At 52.0% G+C, this 13,823-nt stretch overlaps 7 protein-coding genes across 7 annotated transcripts; 2 read left to right on the forward strand and 5 right to left on the reverse strand.

The window, feature by feature from the left end:
* Nucleotides 1–746: 746 nt before the first annotated feature.
* N7510_011433 (uncharacterized protein) lies at nt 747–1,831 on the reverse strand (the record flags this gene model as incomplete). Its single annotated transcript, XM_056983358.1, has 2 exons — nt 747–1,646; nt 1,697–1,831. The coding sequence occupies 2 exons, from the start codon at nt 1,829–1,831 to the stop codon at nt 747–749; spliced, it is 1,035 nt and encodes a 344-aa protein (XP_056828852.1).
* A 1,041-nt stretch (nt 1,832–2,872) lies between these two features.
* N7510_011434 (uncharacterized protein) lies at nt 2,873–3,816 on the forward strand (the record flags this gene model as incomplete). The annotated part of the gene is made up of 2 exons (XM_056983359.1): nt 2,873–2,980; nt 3,046–3,816. 2 exons carry the CDS (start codon nt 2,873–2,875, stop codon nt 3,814–3,816), a joined length of 879 nt encoding a protein of 292 aa, XP_056828853.1.
* Nucleotides 3,817–4,028: 212 nt separating this feature from the next.
* On the reverse strand, nt 4,029–4,325 carry N7510_011435 (uncharacterized protein; the record flags this gene model as incomplete). The annotated part of the gene is made up of 1 exon (XM_056983360.1): nt 4,029–4,325. The coding sequence occupies one exon, from the start codon at nt 4,323–4,325 to the stop codon at nt 4,029–4,031; it is 297 nt and encodes a 98-aa protein (XP_056828854.1).
* Nucleotides 4,326–5,617: 1,292 nt separating this feature from the next.
* utr2 (putative cell wall glucanase (Utr2)) lies at nt 5,618–7,102 on the reverse strand (the record flags this gene model as incomplete). The annotated part of the gene is made up of 3 exons (XM_056983361.1): nt 5,618–6,432; nt 6,488–6,925; nt 6,982–7,102. The coding sequence occupies 3 exons, from the start codon at nt 7,100–7,102 to the stop codon at nt 5,618–5,620; spliced, it is 1,374 nt and encodes a 457-aa protein (XP_056828855.1).
* A 931-nt stretch (nt 7,103–8,033) lies between these two features.
* N7510_011437 (uncharacterized protein) lies at nt 8,034–8,336 on the forward strand (the record flags this gene model as incomplete). Its single annotated transcript, XM_056983362.1, has 1 exon — nt 8,034–8,336. The coding sequence occupies one exon, from the start codon at nt 8,034–8,036 to the stop codon at nt 8,334–8,336; it is 303 nt and encodes a 100-aa protein (XP_056828856.1).
* Nucleotides 8,337–9,177: 841 nt separating this feature from the next.
* N7510_011438 (peptide-methionine-S-sulfoxide reductase) lies at nt 9,178–10,010 on the reverse strand (the record flags this gene model as incomplete). The annotated part of the gene is made up of 3 exons (XM_056983363.1): nt 9,178–9,211; nt 9,268–9,586; nt 9,701–10,010. The coding sequence occupies 3 exons, from the start codon at nt 10,008–10,010 to the stop codon at nt 9,178–9,180; spliced, it is 663 nt and encodes a 220-aa protein (XP_056828857.1).
* A 491-nt stretch (nt 10,011–10,501) lies between these two features.
* N7510_011439 (kinesin family protein) lies at nt 10,502–13,595 on the reverse strand (the record flags this gene model as incomplete). The annotated part of the gene is made up of 2 exons (XM_056983364.1): nt 10,502–13,343; nt 13,396–13,595. 2 exons carry the CDS (start codon nt 13,593–13,595, stop codon nt 10,502–10,504), a joined length of 3,042 nt encoding a protein of 1,013 aa, XP_056828858.1.
* Nucleotides 13,596–13,823: the final 228 nt, after the last annotated feature.

Raw genomic sequence — 13,823 nt, forward strand, 5'->3', positions numbered from 1 at the left:
TCGATGACGAGTTGTCGACTAAATCTAGCTCCTTCAAAACATGGGCTTATCCATCCACAGAGGGGAACTCTCTATATCGCAGATGGCACAGGCTGCTAGCTGCACAAGAGTACCATCCTAAGAATCTCTTCCAGTATACGGATCTAGGGCAGCGTCAAAGCACCGCCCAATAAACGTGGATGACCCCCTAGCATCACTCTAGTCATGCTCGAAGCGTTATGCGATCACCTGCTCGAAAAATCCACCTTATACCTCGACGAGATAGCGATTTTTCTGTGGGACGAATTCGCTCTTCAAGCAACGAAATCGAGGATTAGCCGCGCCCTTACGTCTAAAGGTGAGACAAAAAAGACTACCCAGGTCAAGGCCCGAGAGCGCAACCTAGATCTCCGTAACGAATACCTTTACTCTATCTCAGACTTCTATCTTGCCACCTTGTCTATATGGATAAATCTGGATGTGATAAAAGGGTAGGCTTCAGGCGAATGGGTTAGTCCCCACCAGACATAGCACTAGTCCAAGTGTCTAAATTTCACTGTGATCGACGATATCAGATATTGCCTGCATATGCCCAAGATAACGTTTTTGTTTTGTTTCGAGTGTTCCGAAGCTCCACTAACGCGTCCGTCATCAGAATCCCGAGAGTCTAAGCTGACGCTCCGCCTCACTTGACCACAGACATGACGGAGGCTGGCGCTTGTTGTGGAACTCCTTGACATTGGCAGTGCATTGTGCCCTGACTACAATCATAGCAATGCCATGCAGATATCACTAGACGAACAAACAAGCATTGCCACCATCTCTAACGTCACTGAAACCGCCTTTGATTTAAAGACGATTTTAGCAAAGCGAATTTGAGCCGGCCAGTGAAAGGAGGCCCAAGCATCGCTAAGAGTAAGATAGCCATTGCTATCGGCCAAGGACCGGTTCGCTTTGCCACCAAAGGAACGGTCAAACGGTACAATAGGCTCGTCCTCTTCTGGAAGCATCGAAGCAGCGACGCGGATGAAAATTGCGTTCGCTAAGTTATAAATCAGGAAGTAACCCACAGCTTTGAATACGAAGACAAGAATAGCCAAGCTGCAACCGGTTTCCCTCGTAGTGTTAAGGGGGTTATCAAAATCGAGCCAGTCAGCTGACTCAAGAGCTTTCTCAAACAAATCGTTTGCCGAATCGGAAATCTCTCGCAAGGCCACCGGAGGCACAATCTTTATCCACGTCCGGTAGCTAGGGATCCGTTGGTAGAAGCGCTTAGAGGACGGCTTTGATATGATTATATGAACTAGCGATATCTCCCAGGGGGCTAGGAGTATGCCAATAAGAGGTTGGGCAATGATTTCAACTAGAGAAGAGCCACTAGATGCACGTATCAACCAACCGAGAAACCCCCGGGTGGACGAGTAGATGCAGAATATACCGAGACCTCGGAATGGCGACCAAGACCCAGCCTGGATACGCAAGTGCCTGATACTCGTTCGTAGTTTCCTGGTAATGGGTTGATATCTCGCGGGAATGGGGCTTCCGGATTGAGGATAGGTGATGGGCTTAATGGAATCATCATCAGTGTTGAAACGCTTATATATATCCGGATTGGTATCTTCGACTGCAGCCAGGGTGGCGACGACTACTTCTAAAGCATATATAGACTATTGAAAAGATTAGTGTCGCGTCACAAAGGAGAAGTGGACTTACATACGGCGTACATGAGCAGGGTCAAACATATGGATATAGCGATAGTGAACAGATCGATCAGAAAGAGGGATAGTCGGCTTGGCTGGATATTGGAGGACTCACCCTTGGGATTCATCCAGGCTCCGTGGACAGACGACATAGTGGAGATAGATATTTTATCTCTCTATCTTGAATTTGAAGATAGAAGAAGAGCGAAAGGGGGCTGGATTGGCGAAAAGAACAGGATATGGTGGAAGCGCCGGGTACCCCTCTTATCCTAGTTGCATTGGATCGCCAATTCAGTGCTAAGACAGAGCGACGTCTTATGACAAGAGTAAGTCACTGTATTGCAGCTAATACGGGAATATCAATACTCCCGGAAAAACTCCCAATATAGACTAGTGTGTCTTGGCGGTGGGTTAGAGAATCAATCGAGGAGTGTAGGTGGTCGCGCCAGTTTCGGGACGTACTGCACCACAACAGCGGATGCAGAGAGCGGCATAAGGTAAGCTGCCCAGAACGCCAAGGAGTTGTCGCGGCATAAAATAGGAATCGCTCTGCACCGCTGACCGCAAGAGCGATCTAGACAATGGATGATATTGAGTCGGCGACATGTGACAATTCGTTTATTTCATCTTCAGTAGCATCGCGTCTTTCGTAAACGGCCGGCTTTGTGTTCACCCCGACCGATGCCATCGACTTAGAGGCCTTCATCTAGATGAAAAACTCGGGGAGGAGATTCTAGCGAGTAAGATTGAATGATTGAAGGCCAAATTAAACAATGATGTTTTTCTGAATAAATTCCTGGAACTGATCGTCCGTCGAACCCTGACTCGACCAATATACCAATACCGGGCGACAAAGTCGGTAGATAGCATTTGAAGCCATGGCCCATAGAATAGATGTGCCTTCGTCTTAGCGGTGTAGAATGGTATAATAGCAGCTACCAAAGGGGTCTACTTTGATGACGTGGCAGTGCGGGTGCCATCGCATTGACTACTGAGCCAAACTGGTAGGTAGTCGTGTGGGATGTTTCTACTTTCTATGATTGACAGTAGCACGCAAATAAGGGGCGTAATGATGACAGTACACACTCAATGCTTTTTTAAAGGAGAGCGGTTAAGCCATCACCATCAAATCGTCACACCACATACTTCAATACAGGCAAAGCCCTTGCAGCTTCTTTCTTTCAAAGACAATCATGGATGAATCATACATACTGTGCGAGTTCGACAAGCTTGTCAATTCTGGCACAGTCATATACAATGATAAGGAAGTAATAATTGAGCATATTGATGGAGGCCTCAAGGTATGCCGCATGCCATGTTTGAATATGGATACATACCCACAGGGAGCCTGATCATATCGTTCTAGTTCCAATTCTTGCTTACCTCTGCTCTTGCCAAAAAGCCAACAATTCAATTGAATCCATCGGCGGCAAACGGGATCGATGAGCTGGATCAGAAGAGAGAGGGAAGCGATATCAGTACTCATGGCTTTGAGATTGGCGAAATTAGTACGTCCCACTTTCTGGTCGCCAACAGGTTCTGCTGGGCAAGGCCACATCTCATGCTCGTAACCTCCGACGGCTATCGGAGACAATATGAGAGTCTCGATATCAACGATATCATATCGGTGTGGTCTCTTTTGTCAACCTTAGACAGGGACTACGTTGCCTTTTACAACTGCGGGCAGGATGGAGGATGCAGTCGATTGCACAAGCACCTGCAGCTGATTCCAACACCTCCAAACCTCTTTTCGTCCTTTCTTGACTCAAAGGATGGTGAGCCAGCTCGAGTTCCGTTTGAATGGTTCTACCGTCGCTTGGATCCCCATGACTTGACGCCAGAACGTTTGCTAGAGATCTATAATGATCTCCTCCAGCAGTCAACCAAGAAAGGGAAAGGTCTCTCTGAGAATTTTGGCGTGGCTCCACCTAACGCTGCGTGTCCGCACAATTTTATTCTCTCAAAACGTTGGATGGTGGTCCTCCCTAGGCAACGCGCTGCTATCAATAAAGAGGCTGGGGTCAATGCAATCGGCATGCTGGGGTATATAGTTGTTGCCACCCAGAAAGAGATCGATAACTTGATACGGTTGGGGCTGACTGATTCTCTACGGGAACTCGGAGTGGCCAGGCAATAAGAAGCCATGTAGGCAAGATATCCAGGCTGGCTGATAAAAAGCTACTTTCTTTTTACCGCGTGTTGTTCTAGAATAGGCAAATGCTTCACCGAATTCAGAAGTCCTATGATTACAATTTCTCGGAATTGTGGACTATCTTGCCCAGTAGATTCATATAGTAGAATGGTAAATTTTGCAAAGCATGACAATTTGATATTTCAACGGACTTGTGGTCACAGCCTATTAGAGCAATTCGAACAAGCTTCGCATGCGTCCACACAGATCACCCACTGCACCACATTGCTCCGGTTCGCGGTGCCACAACCATCCCAAGCAAGCTCAGCGGAATTGGCAGCAGTGGCTGCATGTGGCTCACAGCCAGGGATATCTGGGTTGAACGGCAGGTCGAAGCATGTGCGCTCAACTGGGTCGTTGATGCGAGTCAGCTCCCAGAGTAGGGCTCGGCAGAAGAGGTGGACCTCGAAGCGGACGTGGTTGCAGTCGTAAAAGTTGCCGACATAAAGACACATGGCAGAGATTAAAGAGAGAATTTATCCAATCCAAGGATGGACGTAGATACAATGTAGATAATATGTGAGCTGGCCTGTCTCCATTTCTCATGGAAGAAATGAGCTTGATTTATGGCATTGTGTTGATAGATCTCCTTAAGGAAGCCAGGCGCCAACCACATTAGTGACACCAGCAGAAGAGTCACAGTTGAAGATACTAACCTTGGAAAGACAATATCAATAAGCATCACATGTCTGCAGGTCATTCCTTTACCATATGATAGAGAACACAATGAATAGGTATCAATATGAACTACAGAACCAAGCAGCAGGGCAGGAGAGCTCTCATATTTATAAAAAGTGTTGCATTGCATTACAAGAGCTGCATTCTCACAGGAAGAGAGCAGATAGCAGATAGCAAACACCCCCAAGAAGAAAGGCATTAAAGATGCCTTTGAAGAAGAAAGGAGGGGGGGGGGGGGGGGGGGGAGAGTAGCAAACGGGTAGAGATCTTGCATGATAGATCGGATAGTTCACGGCAAGAGTATAGACAGCCCTAACTCCACCACTCCTCCACAATGGCATATATCCACACATTCGAAAGAACAATCAGATGTATCTAGTTTTAAATATTCATACATTCCATTCCGATCCTTTTCAGCCACATCTTGGCAGACCCCACGTGTATTACTGTACCTTGCATGCGGGTGTGGCATGCTGCAAAGGGCCGGTCGGGGCGTTGCAGAACCAACCAAGGATTGATTGTCTTAGTTGCATGGAAACTCGGCATAGTATAACTGAACGACATGTTATTCATTATAGAGCAAATTAATGGACGAACGGAAAGAAATCCAACTGGCATATTCGTAACCATTGAGCTGTAGGTAGTACATATTTTCCAGGAATCGTGTGCAGCAAAACCGTCCTACCAACAAACAGATGGACAAAGAGAGAGATAGACCAAAGAAAGCAAACGCTAGTCAGACAGAGATAGCAGTGTAATATGGGGTTTTCCATCCACCAGCGTACAAGACAGGAAAGAGGGAAGCAAAATTCATTAGAAGCGACTTGTTCATTTTCAATGTCCAGTTCAATCCAAGTAAGGAAAGTCCAACAGTAGACAGACAAACAAGGAACGAGTGTGGAAGTAGTTTATTACGATCTGGGTGTTGTCACCACAGACAAGCAAGTCACGACGAAGTCAAATAGATAAAAAGGCAGAATAGAACAAAAATATACTCGATATGAGGAGCATAATCCCCCACGTTCCAATAATATCCAACATAAAAGAGAGCCAATAACAATTGATACATTTACAGCGTCACCAGGACCACGACGGCAACCAGGACAGCAAAGAGCGAGCCACGCAGGACGCGCTCGTTCTGGCTGGGAGCACCGTTGCCGGTGCCGGAGCCGGAGCCAGAGCCGCTGCCGCTGCCACTGCCGCCGTTTTGGCTGAAGCCACCGCTGCTCGAAGAGCCCGAACCAGAGGTAGTGCTCGAGCCACCGCTGCCGCCGCTGCTGCTATTGCCGCTGCCGCTGCCGCTGCCACTGCCGGAGTGCTCGCCAGCGCCGCCGCTCGATGAGGAGGGAACGCTGTCACTAGCGGAAGCAGAAGCAGTAGCCGAAGAACCGCTGGCGCTAGCACCCAAAGAGGGGTCAGAGCCAGTAGCACCCATGGAGCCCAGAATAGTCGAGTTGTTGACGATGGCGATGTCGCTTTGCAGGGCGTCAGTGCTGGTGTAGATGTAGGCGTTGTTGCCAGACTGGTCCGTGCCGGAGGGGACGCTGTAGCACTCGACGCTGACATCGCCAATGGTCGCAAAGTCATAACCGTATTGCTGGATATCCGCACTGTCCCAGTCGATGGCACCACCGGCCCAAGCGATAGTGCCGGGGGCGCTGGTGGACGCACCGGCGGGCCAGATGGAGAACTGCAGACGCGCGGGGGTCTGAGGGTACTGGTACACGTTCGAGGTCGAGTTGTAAGTGGACGACTTGGTCAGTGTACGCTGCACGGTGCCGTCGACGCTCCAGGTCAGCTGTTCGGGGCTCCAGTCGAGCTCGTAGGTGTGCCAGTCGTCGAAAGTGTCACCGCCGGGGATGGTCAGGTTCGCGCTGTTGTGCCCTACATCGAGTTAGCATTCACAAAAAGACGGTGTGGACGAGGGGAGAGCGCTTACAGTCCAGAACACCCTGCCAGTAGTAGTTGCTCTGCACGTGGGCCAAGTCGGCGCCAACCCACTCCAGATCAATCTCGTCCTGGACGTCCGACATCAGGATGAAGGAGGAAACAACACCATCACCACGCGAGCTCTTGAACTTGCCCGAGACCTTGCCGTAAAAGATGTAGTGGCTGCTGGAAATCAGCGTGCCGACAGTGTTCTTGGGCATGGTCATCAGCATGGTGCCGTCCTGGATCTTGGGGAAACCAGAGTAGACCCAGTCGGCTTTGGAGGCATCACCGAGGTACTTGGTGTTGAGGGCGAGGTTGTCGAGGTTGTCCCAGGTGTAGGACTTGGACTCGCAGATCGGCATTGGGGCGCACGAGTCGAGCGCGAAGGAGTAACGAACGTCGCAGCCACCGAGGCAGTAGGCGCCAGTACCGCACTCACCATATTCTAGACGAAGGGGTCAACAACTTGTTGTTTTCATCACCGGGGAGTAGTTAACTCACGAGAGCAGCACGGCATGTCCTCTGGGCACTGGCTGCTGGCGGAGCAGGTAATGGTGTCGGCGGCGAGGGCCGAGGCGGACAGGGAGGCCGCTAGGACCAGGGAAGTCGCGAGGCGGACCATTGTGATGGATCGATCGGTCGCTGGATATGTACAAGGGGGACAATATACACGAAACGCGTCCGAACGAGTGAGTGGACGGGTCAAGCGGGAGTTGGGTAAACGAAAGGCTGCAGAAGGAACACTGCGTTGGAGAAGGGGAAGAGGAAGAAGTCGAGCTGGGGAAGAAGCGGACGGAGGAGCGAGAGAAGAAGGGGCAGATTTTCATGTTTTAATAATGATATTACCGCGGGATACCCCCCGGCCCACTCGCAGCCCTGAGAACCCTGTGTCTGTGCGGTATTACGGTGACTAAGGCCCCACAGCCCCGTGCGGGCGTTCCTGATGATTGGCGGGGGTACAAGCAATAATACTGTCGCACCGCATGGAATCACAATATGGGGATGACCTGGGCCCGATCGAGGACCGCCACCAGCAACGGTCATTTCGCTAAACCGCGAAACCGGCAGCGCAAGCCGACGAGCTAGTGCGCGGAAAAAGAAGAGGCAGCGATAGCCGTCACCATACAGAATCATGATCACCCGCAAGGCACTGAAACATGATGAACGAACTCTGACCCACACCCGTCCGTCATAATCAAAGGCCATTCACGGGGCACTGCCGCCCCAGGATCGACTGAATAAACCCAGCGGGATGCATCAGGGGGTGAGGTCACATCCGGGACAGACTGTCACGACTGCCAATGTCACGAGACGTCCGAAGATAGGCAGCAAACAAAGGTAAGACATGTCTGACTCGAGCCGGACTCCCGAAGGATTTACCCACTCAATAGTGTGTGTATCTTCCAAGGTTGGGTTCGTCGCCATAAATAACTTCTCCAACCCACCCACCTATTTATTTATCCGCCGTTCCCCTAGCGCACCAACTGATAGCGAGCCTTGCTGGTTGTGTGCTGTGTACTGGGAGGCTGAGTGAGCGCCCGGTTGTCACTTCGATGAAAGGGTGCCTAGCGATCAATCGTCCCCTATCTAACCTGCTCCACATCGACAACCACCCTACCCCCCGGTGGATCGCAAGTCTCTCCCATGCCACCTTCAAGGTCCGCACAAACAGCCAGTCCAACCTTTCTAGCCTCCCTCGCAGTTCTAGTAAACTGGATCGCCACACCAAGTCGCAGTGTTCCGCTAGTGCGACAATCCCGCACCCTGCCTTGCGTCTATTGCCGCACCGCCTCGTTGCGATCGGCACCTGCAGCGTGCAGCTCGTCTTTATTGGAGATCTCCTCCCGTCTCCCTGACGTGCTAACTTTTCTATTGGCGTCTCCCTGCGCAGAAACAGTCCGATATATTATCTTTTGGGAATTTGTTGGGACATGTCAATCTGAGGAAGAAGAGGAGTGCCATCGATGCACGAAGTAGTAGATTCTGGATGAGATGATGGATGCCATGAGCACTGGGTACTAATCTCCTATCGCAGATCTTGAACGAACTAAAAAAAAGTGTAAATGAAAAATAATAGTAGTAGAGCAAAGTCCTGCAACCAAATTGCTAGGGCGCACGTGCTTGTGTTGGTTTTTGCTGGTCTATGTGCTATCAGGCCCAAAGAAGAAGGTGACCCCCATAGTACAATGCCGGGGAATACACCCAGTTAATGGGGCTACTGCAACGCTCCCATACAAAGTGTGCACTTATAAATAGAACCCAAAGGATAAGGCTCTTTCCATACTATGATACCGAGGAGTAAACGCAACTGATGGAGCTGCAGAAACAGCCCCCTACAAACTGTGGTGACTTTCCTAACATGGACTTGGAGTAGAAGATGTCCATCATACGGAGGAGTCCAACTCACATCCTCACGGGGCTGCCATAGATAGTACGACACCGCCTGGATGTTATCTCCTGGGAAGTGGTCAGCCGTCCTCGGTTTGACTATATCTACATGGTGGAGTTACCAAAAACAAATAGTCGTAGAAATCAATCCCAGTGAAAGATATAATTTCGTCATGATATACATAAACAGTCATTCTCAATCTGTCCTGACACAGCCTATCCTGTCCGCCTGCCCAAGCAACCGCCTGTCAAAAGTCACAGTAAAACAGTACCTAACATCCTTCGACCGACCTACAGCTTAGTAGCTAGTCAATCCGCCAGAGGCGGAAAGTTCCTCACAAAGCTATCAACTCATTAACAAGGAGCTTCTCACCAAGGGGGAAAGGAAGGACCACATACTGCGCCGGACACTCATACCCCGCAGGATTCTTATTCAAATACAACTGATGATACTCCTCCGCATCCCACCAAGGTCCCGCGGGGACGATCTGCGTCGAAAGTGGCTGCTTGAACCACTGCGCAGCGACCTTCTCCGCGACGCCCTCGGCGGTCTTCTGCTGCTCGTCGCCGTGCGTGAAGATCGCGGACCGGTACTGCGTGCCCACGTCGGGTCCCTGGCGGTTCATGGTAGTCGGGTCGTGCATGCGGAAGAAGAATTCGAGGAGTTGGCGGTAGCTGACTAGGGAGGGGTCGTAGGTTACTTGGAGGGCTTCGGCGTCTGGATGACCAAATAGAAGATAGAAGAATGGTTAGTTCAGTCCGACTTAGTTGGGGTGGAGGAGGTTAGAGTGATCATGAGGAGACGATGGAGAAGGAAAAGAGGGAGACGCACGACCCGTATCCCCCGAACAAACAGCCCTATACGAAGGCGCCGTGGACTTCCCACCACAATATCCAACCTTAGCATCGAGCAAACCCTTCCCATTCCCGAAATGCTTGCGGAAGAGATGCTCCACACCCCAGAAGCAGCCCGCGGCGAGGGTGGCGGTCTGTGGTGTGCTGGACATTTTTGACGAGGATTGCGCTGCTGCTGCTGCCGAGCTGGAATTTCCAGTCAGAGAGAGGAGGATGGGCGAGGTGGTAGTGGTGAAGGGGCGGATGAAGCGGCGGAGAAGGAGGGAGGATGTCCCGGTGAAGGACATTGAACGATAGAACGAGGAAGCACGGAAGGGGAGGACGTACTTTATAGATTGGTTACTGGGGTGGGTGTTGGGGTTGTGGTAGGTTCTGGGTTGGCGGGAAAAAGTGAGGAATGGAGAGCTCGGAGCTTAATCGGGTTGGTGGCGTCATATTATCCGATCTGACAAAGACGCAGCGCGGGGGTTTTCTACCTATTACACAGGATATCCTTTGTATCTGGACAAATAGAAGAGAAAAGAAACATGGGAATAGTCGTTATTGTACACGCCGAAAGAAGAATATGTCAAGAAAGTAAGAGACTCGGGACTGCAAGGCCCGTGTCGTCCAACACACACACAAATCAACACCAAACAACAGAAAGACAAGCACTGGATACTTATAACCCAGTGCGAGAGTGGTATCCAGTTTACACACTTCCCCAAACGCCAATTCCAAGCCCGTGGGCCTCAACACCGTAGCACCAAACAGTACATATCATATTCCAGAATCGAAATCAAACAAGGGCCCGCCTCAGCGCAACCCCACCACCACCACCCACTTCCGGTGACCGATCCACACCCTGCGTAGGCATCATGCTAAGCCGGATAGCATCGCGACTCGTCAGACTCGCATCGCGCGAGCGGATCTCGCCGCCTAGCGTAGTGCGCCGCTGACCACCGCCCGTGTTCTTCATAATGGGGAGAGTGCGCGGACTGAGGACGCGGGGCTTGGCCTCGAACTCCTTCTCGCTCTTGACCATGCGACGGGCTTGGGATGCTGTGAACATGTTGTTCTCGCTCGGTGAGCTGCCGGCGGGACTGGTACTGTTGGAGCTGGGGCTGCGACGGCGGTGGACTCGTAGGGAGTTGTTGTTGGCTGAAGAGGAGGGATGTTGCCCGCTGGAGATACGGCGCATGGCTGAGTTGATCTTGATTGCGTCCTCTTTGTCGGACTTCCATTGCTCCTTGCTGTCTGACACGGGGCTGCTGAAGTAGTTGTTCCCGCTCGGGGTGCGGACGGCGATTCGCGATGGGCGGTTCAAGAAGCTGCTGCCTTCAATGTCACGTAATGGAGAGCTCTCGCTGTCGGACATGGGAAGAGCGGTCGAAGGAGGTGGCGCCAGGGGTGAGCTGCTGGTCTTCTTCGAGAGGAACCCGGCTTTGAAGCGGCTGTTATTCTTGGGGATGCTCAATGTCGGCTCGGCACCCACAGGCGCGGGAGAAGCACTCGCAGCGGGACTGCCAGCACGGACGGGGATGTTTCGTGGGATTGGGGATGCACCTCGAGGCAGCAACGGCTCCGCCTCTGAGCTGGCTTCATCCGCAGACTCGGCGGATTTCTGGGGACTCTTTTGCCATTCAGCTAGAGATCCGTCTTGCTCGTCGTCTTTCCACCGGACTGATCGTTTGTTGGCCTTCACCTGGACCTTTTTCGGGGTGAAGCTAACGCTCTTCCGGCCAGTGGTGGTCTTGCGGCGTCGAGGCGAGCCCTTGATCGGCGAGGCGGTGATAGTTGGCATGAGAGCCACGGGAGGGGCGACGGTTTCAGAAGGCAGGTTGACCAGGCTGAACCTCTTCTTTGGTTTAGGAAGACTCGCTGATTTGGGAGCGCCCATCTGTGGAGCAGTAGGCATGCTGCCATCTGGCTTGACGAGGGTGGAAGCCGAGGTCGTGCAAGCATCCAGCATCTTCCCCAGAATCACCCGTCCCTTTTGAATGGCCTCGGAGGCATTCAGCTGCATTATGTCCTCAATTGAGGCCATCACCTCAAACTGTGCTTGTAGCAGAACCTGCACTGCAGCGGATTCCCCGGCCTTGTCCTGTTCTACAACGGCGGACAGCGCCTCACGCTCCGCAACCGAGCGGAGCAGCTCCGCCTCTCGGTTCAGGTTATCGTAGTCGCTGTTGTCGCGGATATCAAATTCCTCGAGCTGCTTGATTGCGTTTTCAACTGCGGAGATGATTGGCCTGTCCCAGGTGCTCTGCGCTAGTCGCCGGTTGTAATGATGCCTGCTCCCTTCCAGCTCCAGCAGGATCCCCTGCGCAGTTTTTCGAATTGCCCAGAGATTATCCAAGCCCCCCTCAGTCTCGCGGGAAGCACAAACATTATCAAAAGCAGCAATCCATGCAGACAGAATACCGATCCGGCGGCTGATCTGTCTCAGCTTGAGCATATTATTCGTCTTCTCCTGTCTTTCGGGCAAGGTGTGTTCGTAGGCATTCCTGATGCGCGCGACACCTTCGCGAACCACGGCGTCCTTCTTCTCGGTTTGTTTGCGGAACTTTCCGAACGCGATATTCTCATAATCCTTCTGCTGCGCTTTGAGTTCGTTGATCAGGTTGATCTGCTCGTCAATCTTGACCAGGAAGTCTTTGACGTGTCGGTTGACGTTAAACACGTTTCTGGTGACCTTGGTCTGGATGTTCTTGGCTCGGTTGGCGTATCGTAAAGTGTTCTGGGTCTCGTCAAAGTGCTGGCTAGAGGGACTGACGCAGACAATCATGACAGTCTTGCAGTTCCCGCCCAGGGCAAACTTGAGCAGTCGGGTCAGTTTGGAGTTGCGGTAAGGGATGTGGTTGCGTTTCCGCGGGTCGCAGAGCGCATTGATGCAACTGCCCAAAGCCAGAAGAGATTTGTTGATATTGGCACCTTCCATCAGCCGGTCACCTCGGTTCTTCGTCGCGCTCGCGCGTTCACTGCCCGCAAGGTCGATGATACTGAATGTTGCCATCGTGTGTGGCTCATTGACGTCTGCATTGCGATCTTTCTGGGCGATATTGATCTGAAGCACTGCGTGTGATCGAGAGGAGGTGGCATTTGCTTCGGTGGGAGACATGGTTCGACACTCGTTGCCTCGCATGATCATATCCATGACCTGCTCCACATTCTGAGGGTGATGGCTTGACAGACCAGCAACCGAAACCGACTGGTTGACGTCCTCACGCAGCATCAAACCACCCTTGACCCCTCCGGGAACGAGCAAGTCGCGAATGGTCTCGTTGTAGATCTCCAGGTACGAGAGCGAGATCTCGGTGGTCTTCTCCTCCTTTCGTTCCTCAATCCGCTCAAACAGCTCCTGCATCGTCAAGAAAATGATCCCCGGCTGCTGTGCTGTCCCCGTGATGGTGTGTGTCTTTCCGCATCCCGTTGCTCCGTAGGCGAAGACGGTCGCATTGTAGCCATCGAGAACGCTGTCGAGCAGACTGCGTGTTGTTGATTCATATACTTCGCCCTGGGAGGCATTCTGGTCGAAGATGCGATCGAACGCAAAGGTCTGGTCCTTGACGCGCTTGCCGTTGGGCACGACGCTTCTGGAGAACTTCTGGACGGGGTTGTCTTCGGGAGGGTCGAACACTCTGATAGCTACGGTCAGTGATGAGCTATGCAACCTACCGTGGAGATACTCACAGGCATCGGTCGTCTATTACTTTGACAATAGATCTGATTCCCTTCTGGTTGAGCTTCGGCGCAGGTACCCCGGCCAGCGAGCCATCCCCGAGGAAGAGCGGACCATCATCAGTCCGTGTGATCTGTGCCGCTTCTCTGATCGTAAATGGGCGCACTCGGACGGTCACGGTGATCGAAGAAGCGCCACCGGCGGAAGCCATGGTTGCGGATGGGCAGCTCCCAAGTTGCGAAATAGGGTGCAATATTGTAAACAGGGAGAGCGAAGGAGGGGCGGCCCTGCGACAATGCCAGGGGTGAGAGGAACGTAATGCTGTAGAGTTAGTAGTTGTGGTGATGGTGATGTCGAGAGTAAGATGCGAGGAGCAGGAATAATCTGTGGAGCTCCAGCAAGCAGGCTGTGTCTCCGCGATTTGTTGATGCTTTGCGCG

This window comes from Penicillium lagena (genome assembly GCF_028827675.1).
Source record: "Penicillium lagena strain IBT 129212 chromosome Unknown utg000008l_segment0_segment0, whole genome shotgun sequence".
Taxonomy (NCBI): domain Eukaryota; kingdom Fungi; phylum Ascomycota; class Eurotiomycetes; order Eurotiales; family Aspergillaceae; genus Penicillium; species Penicillium lagena.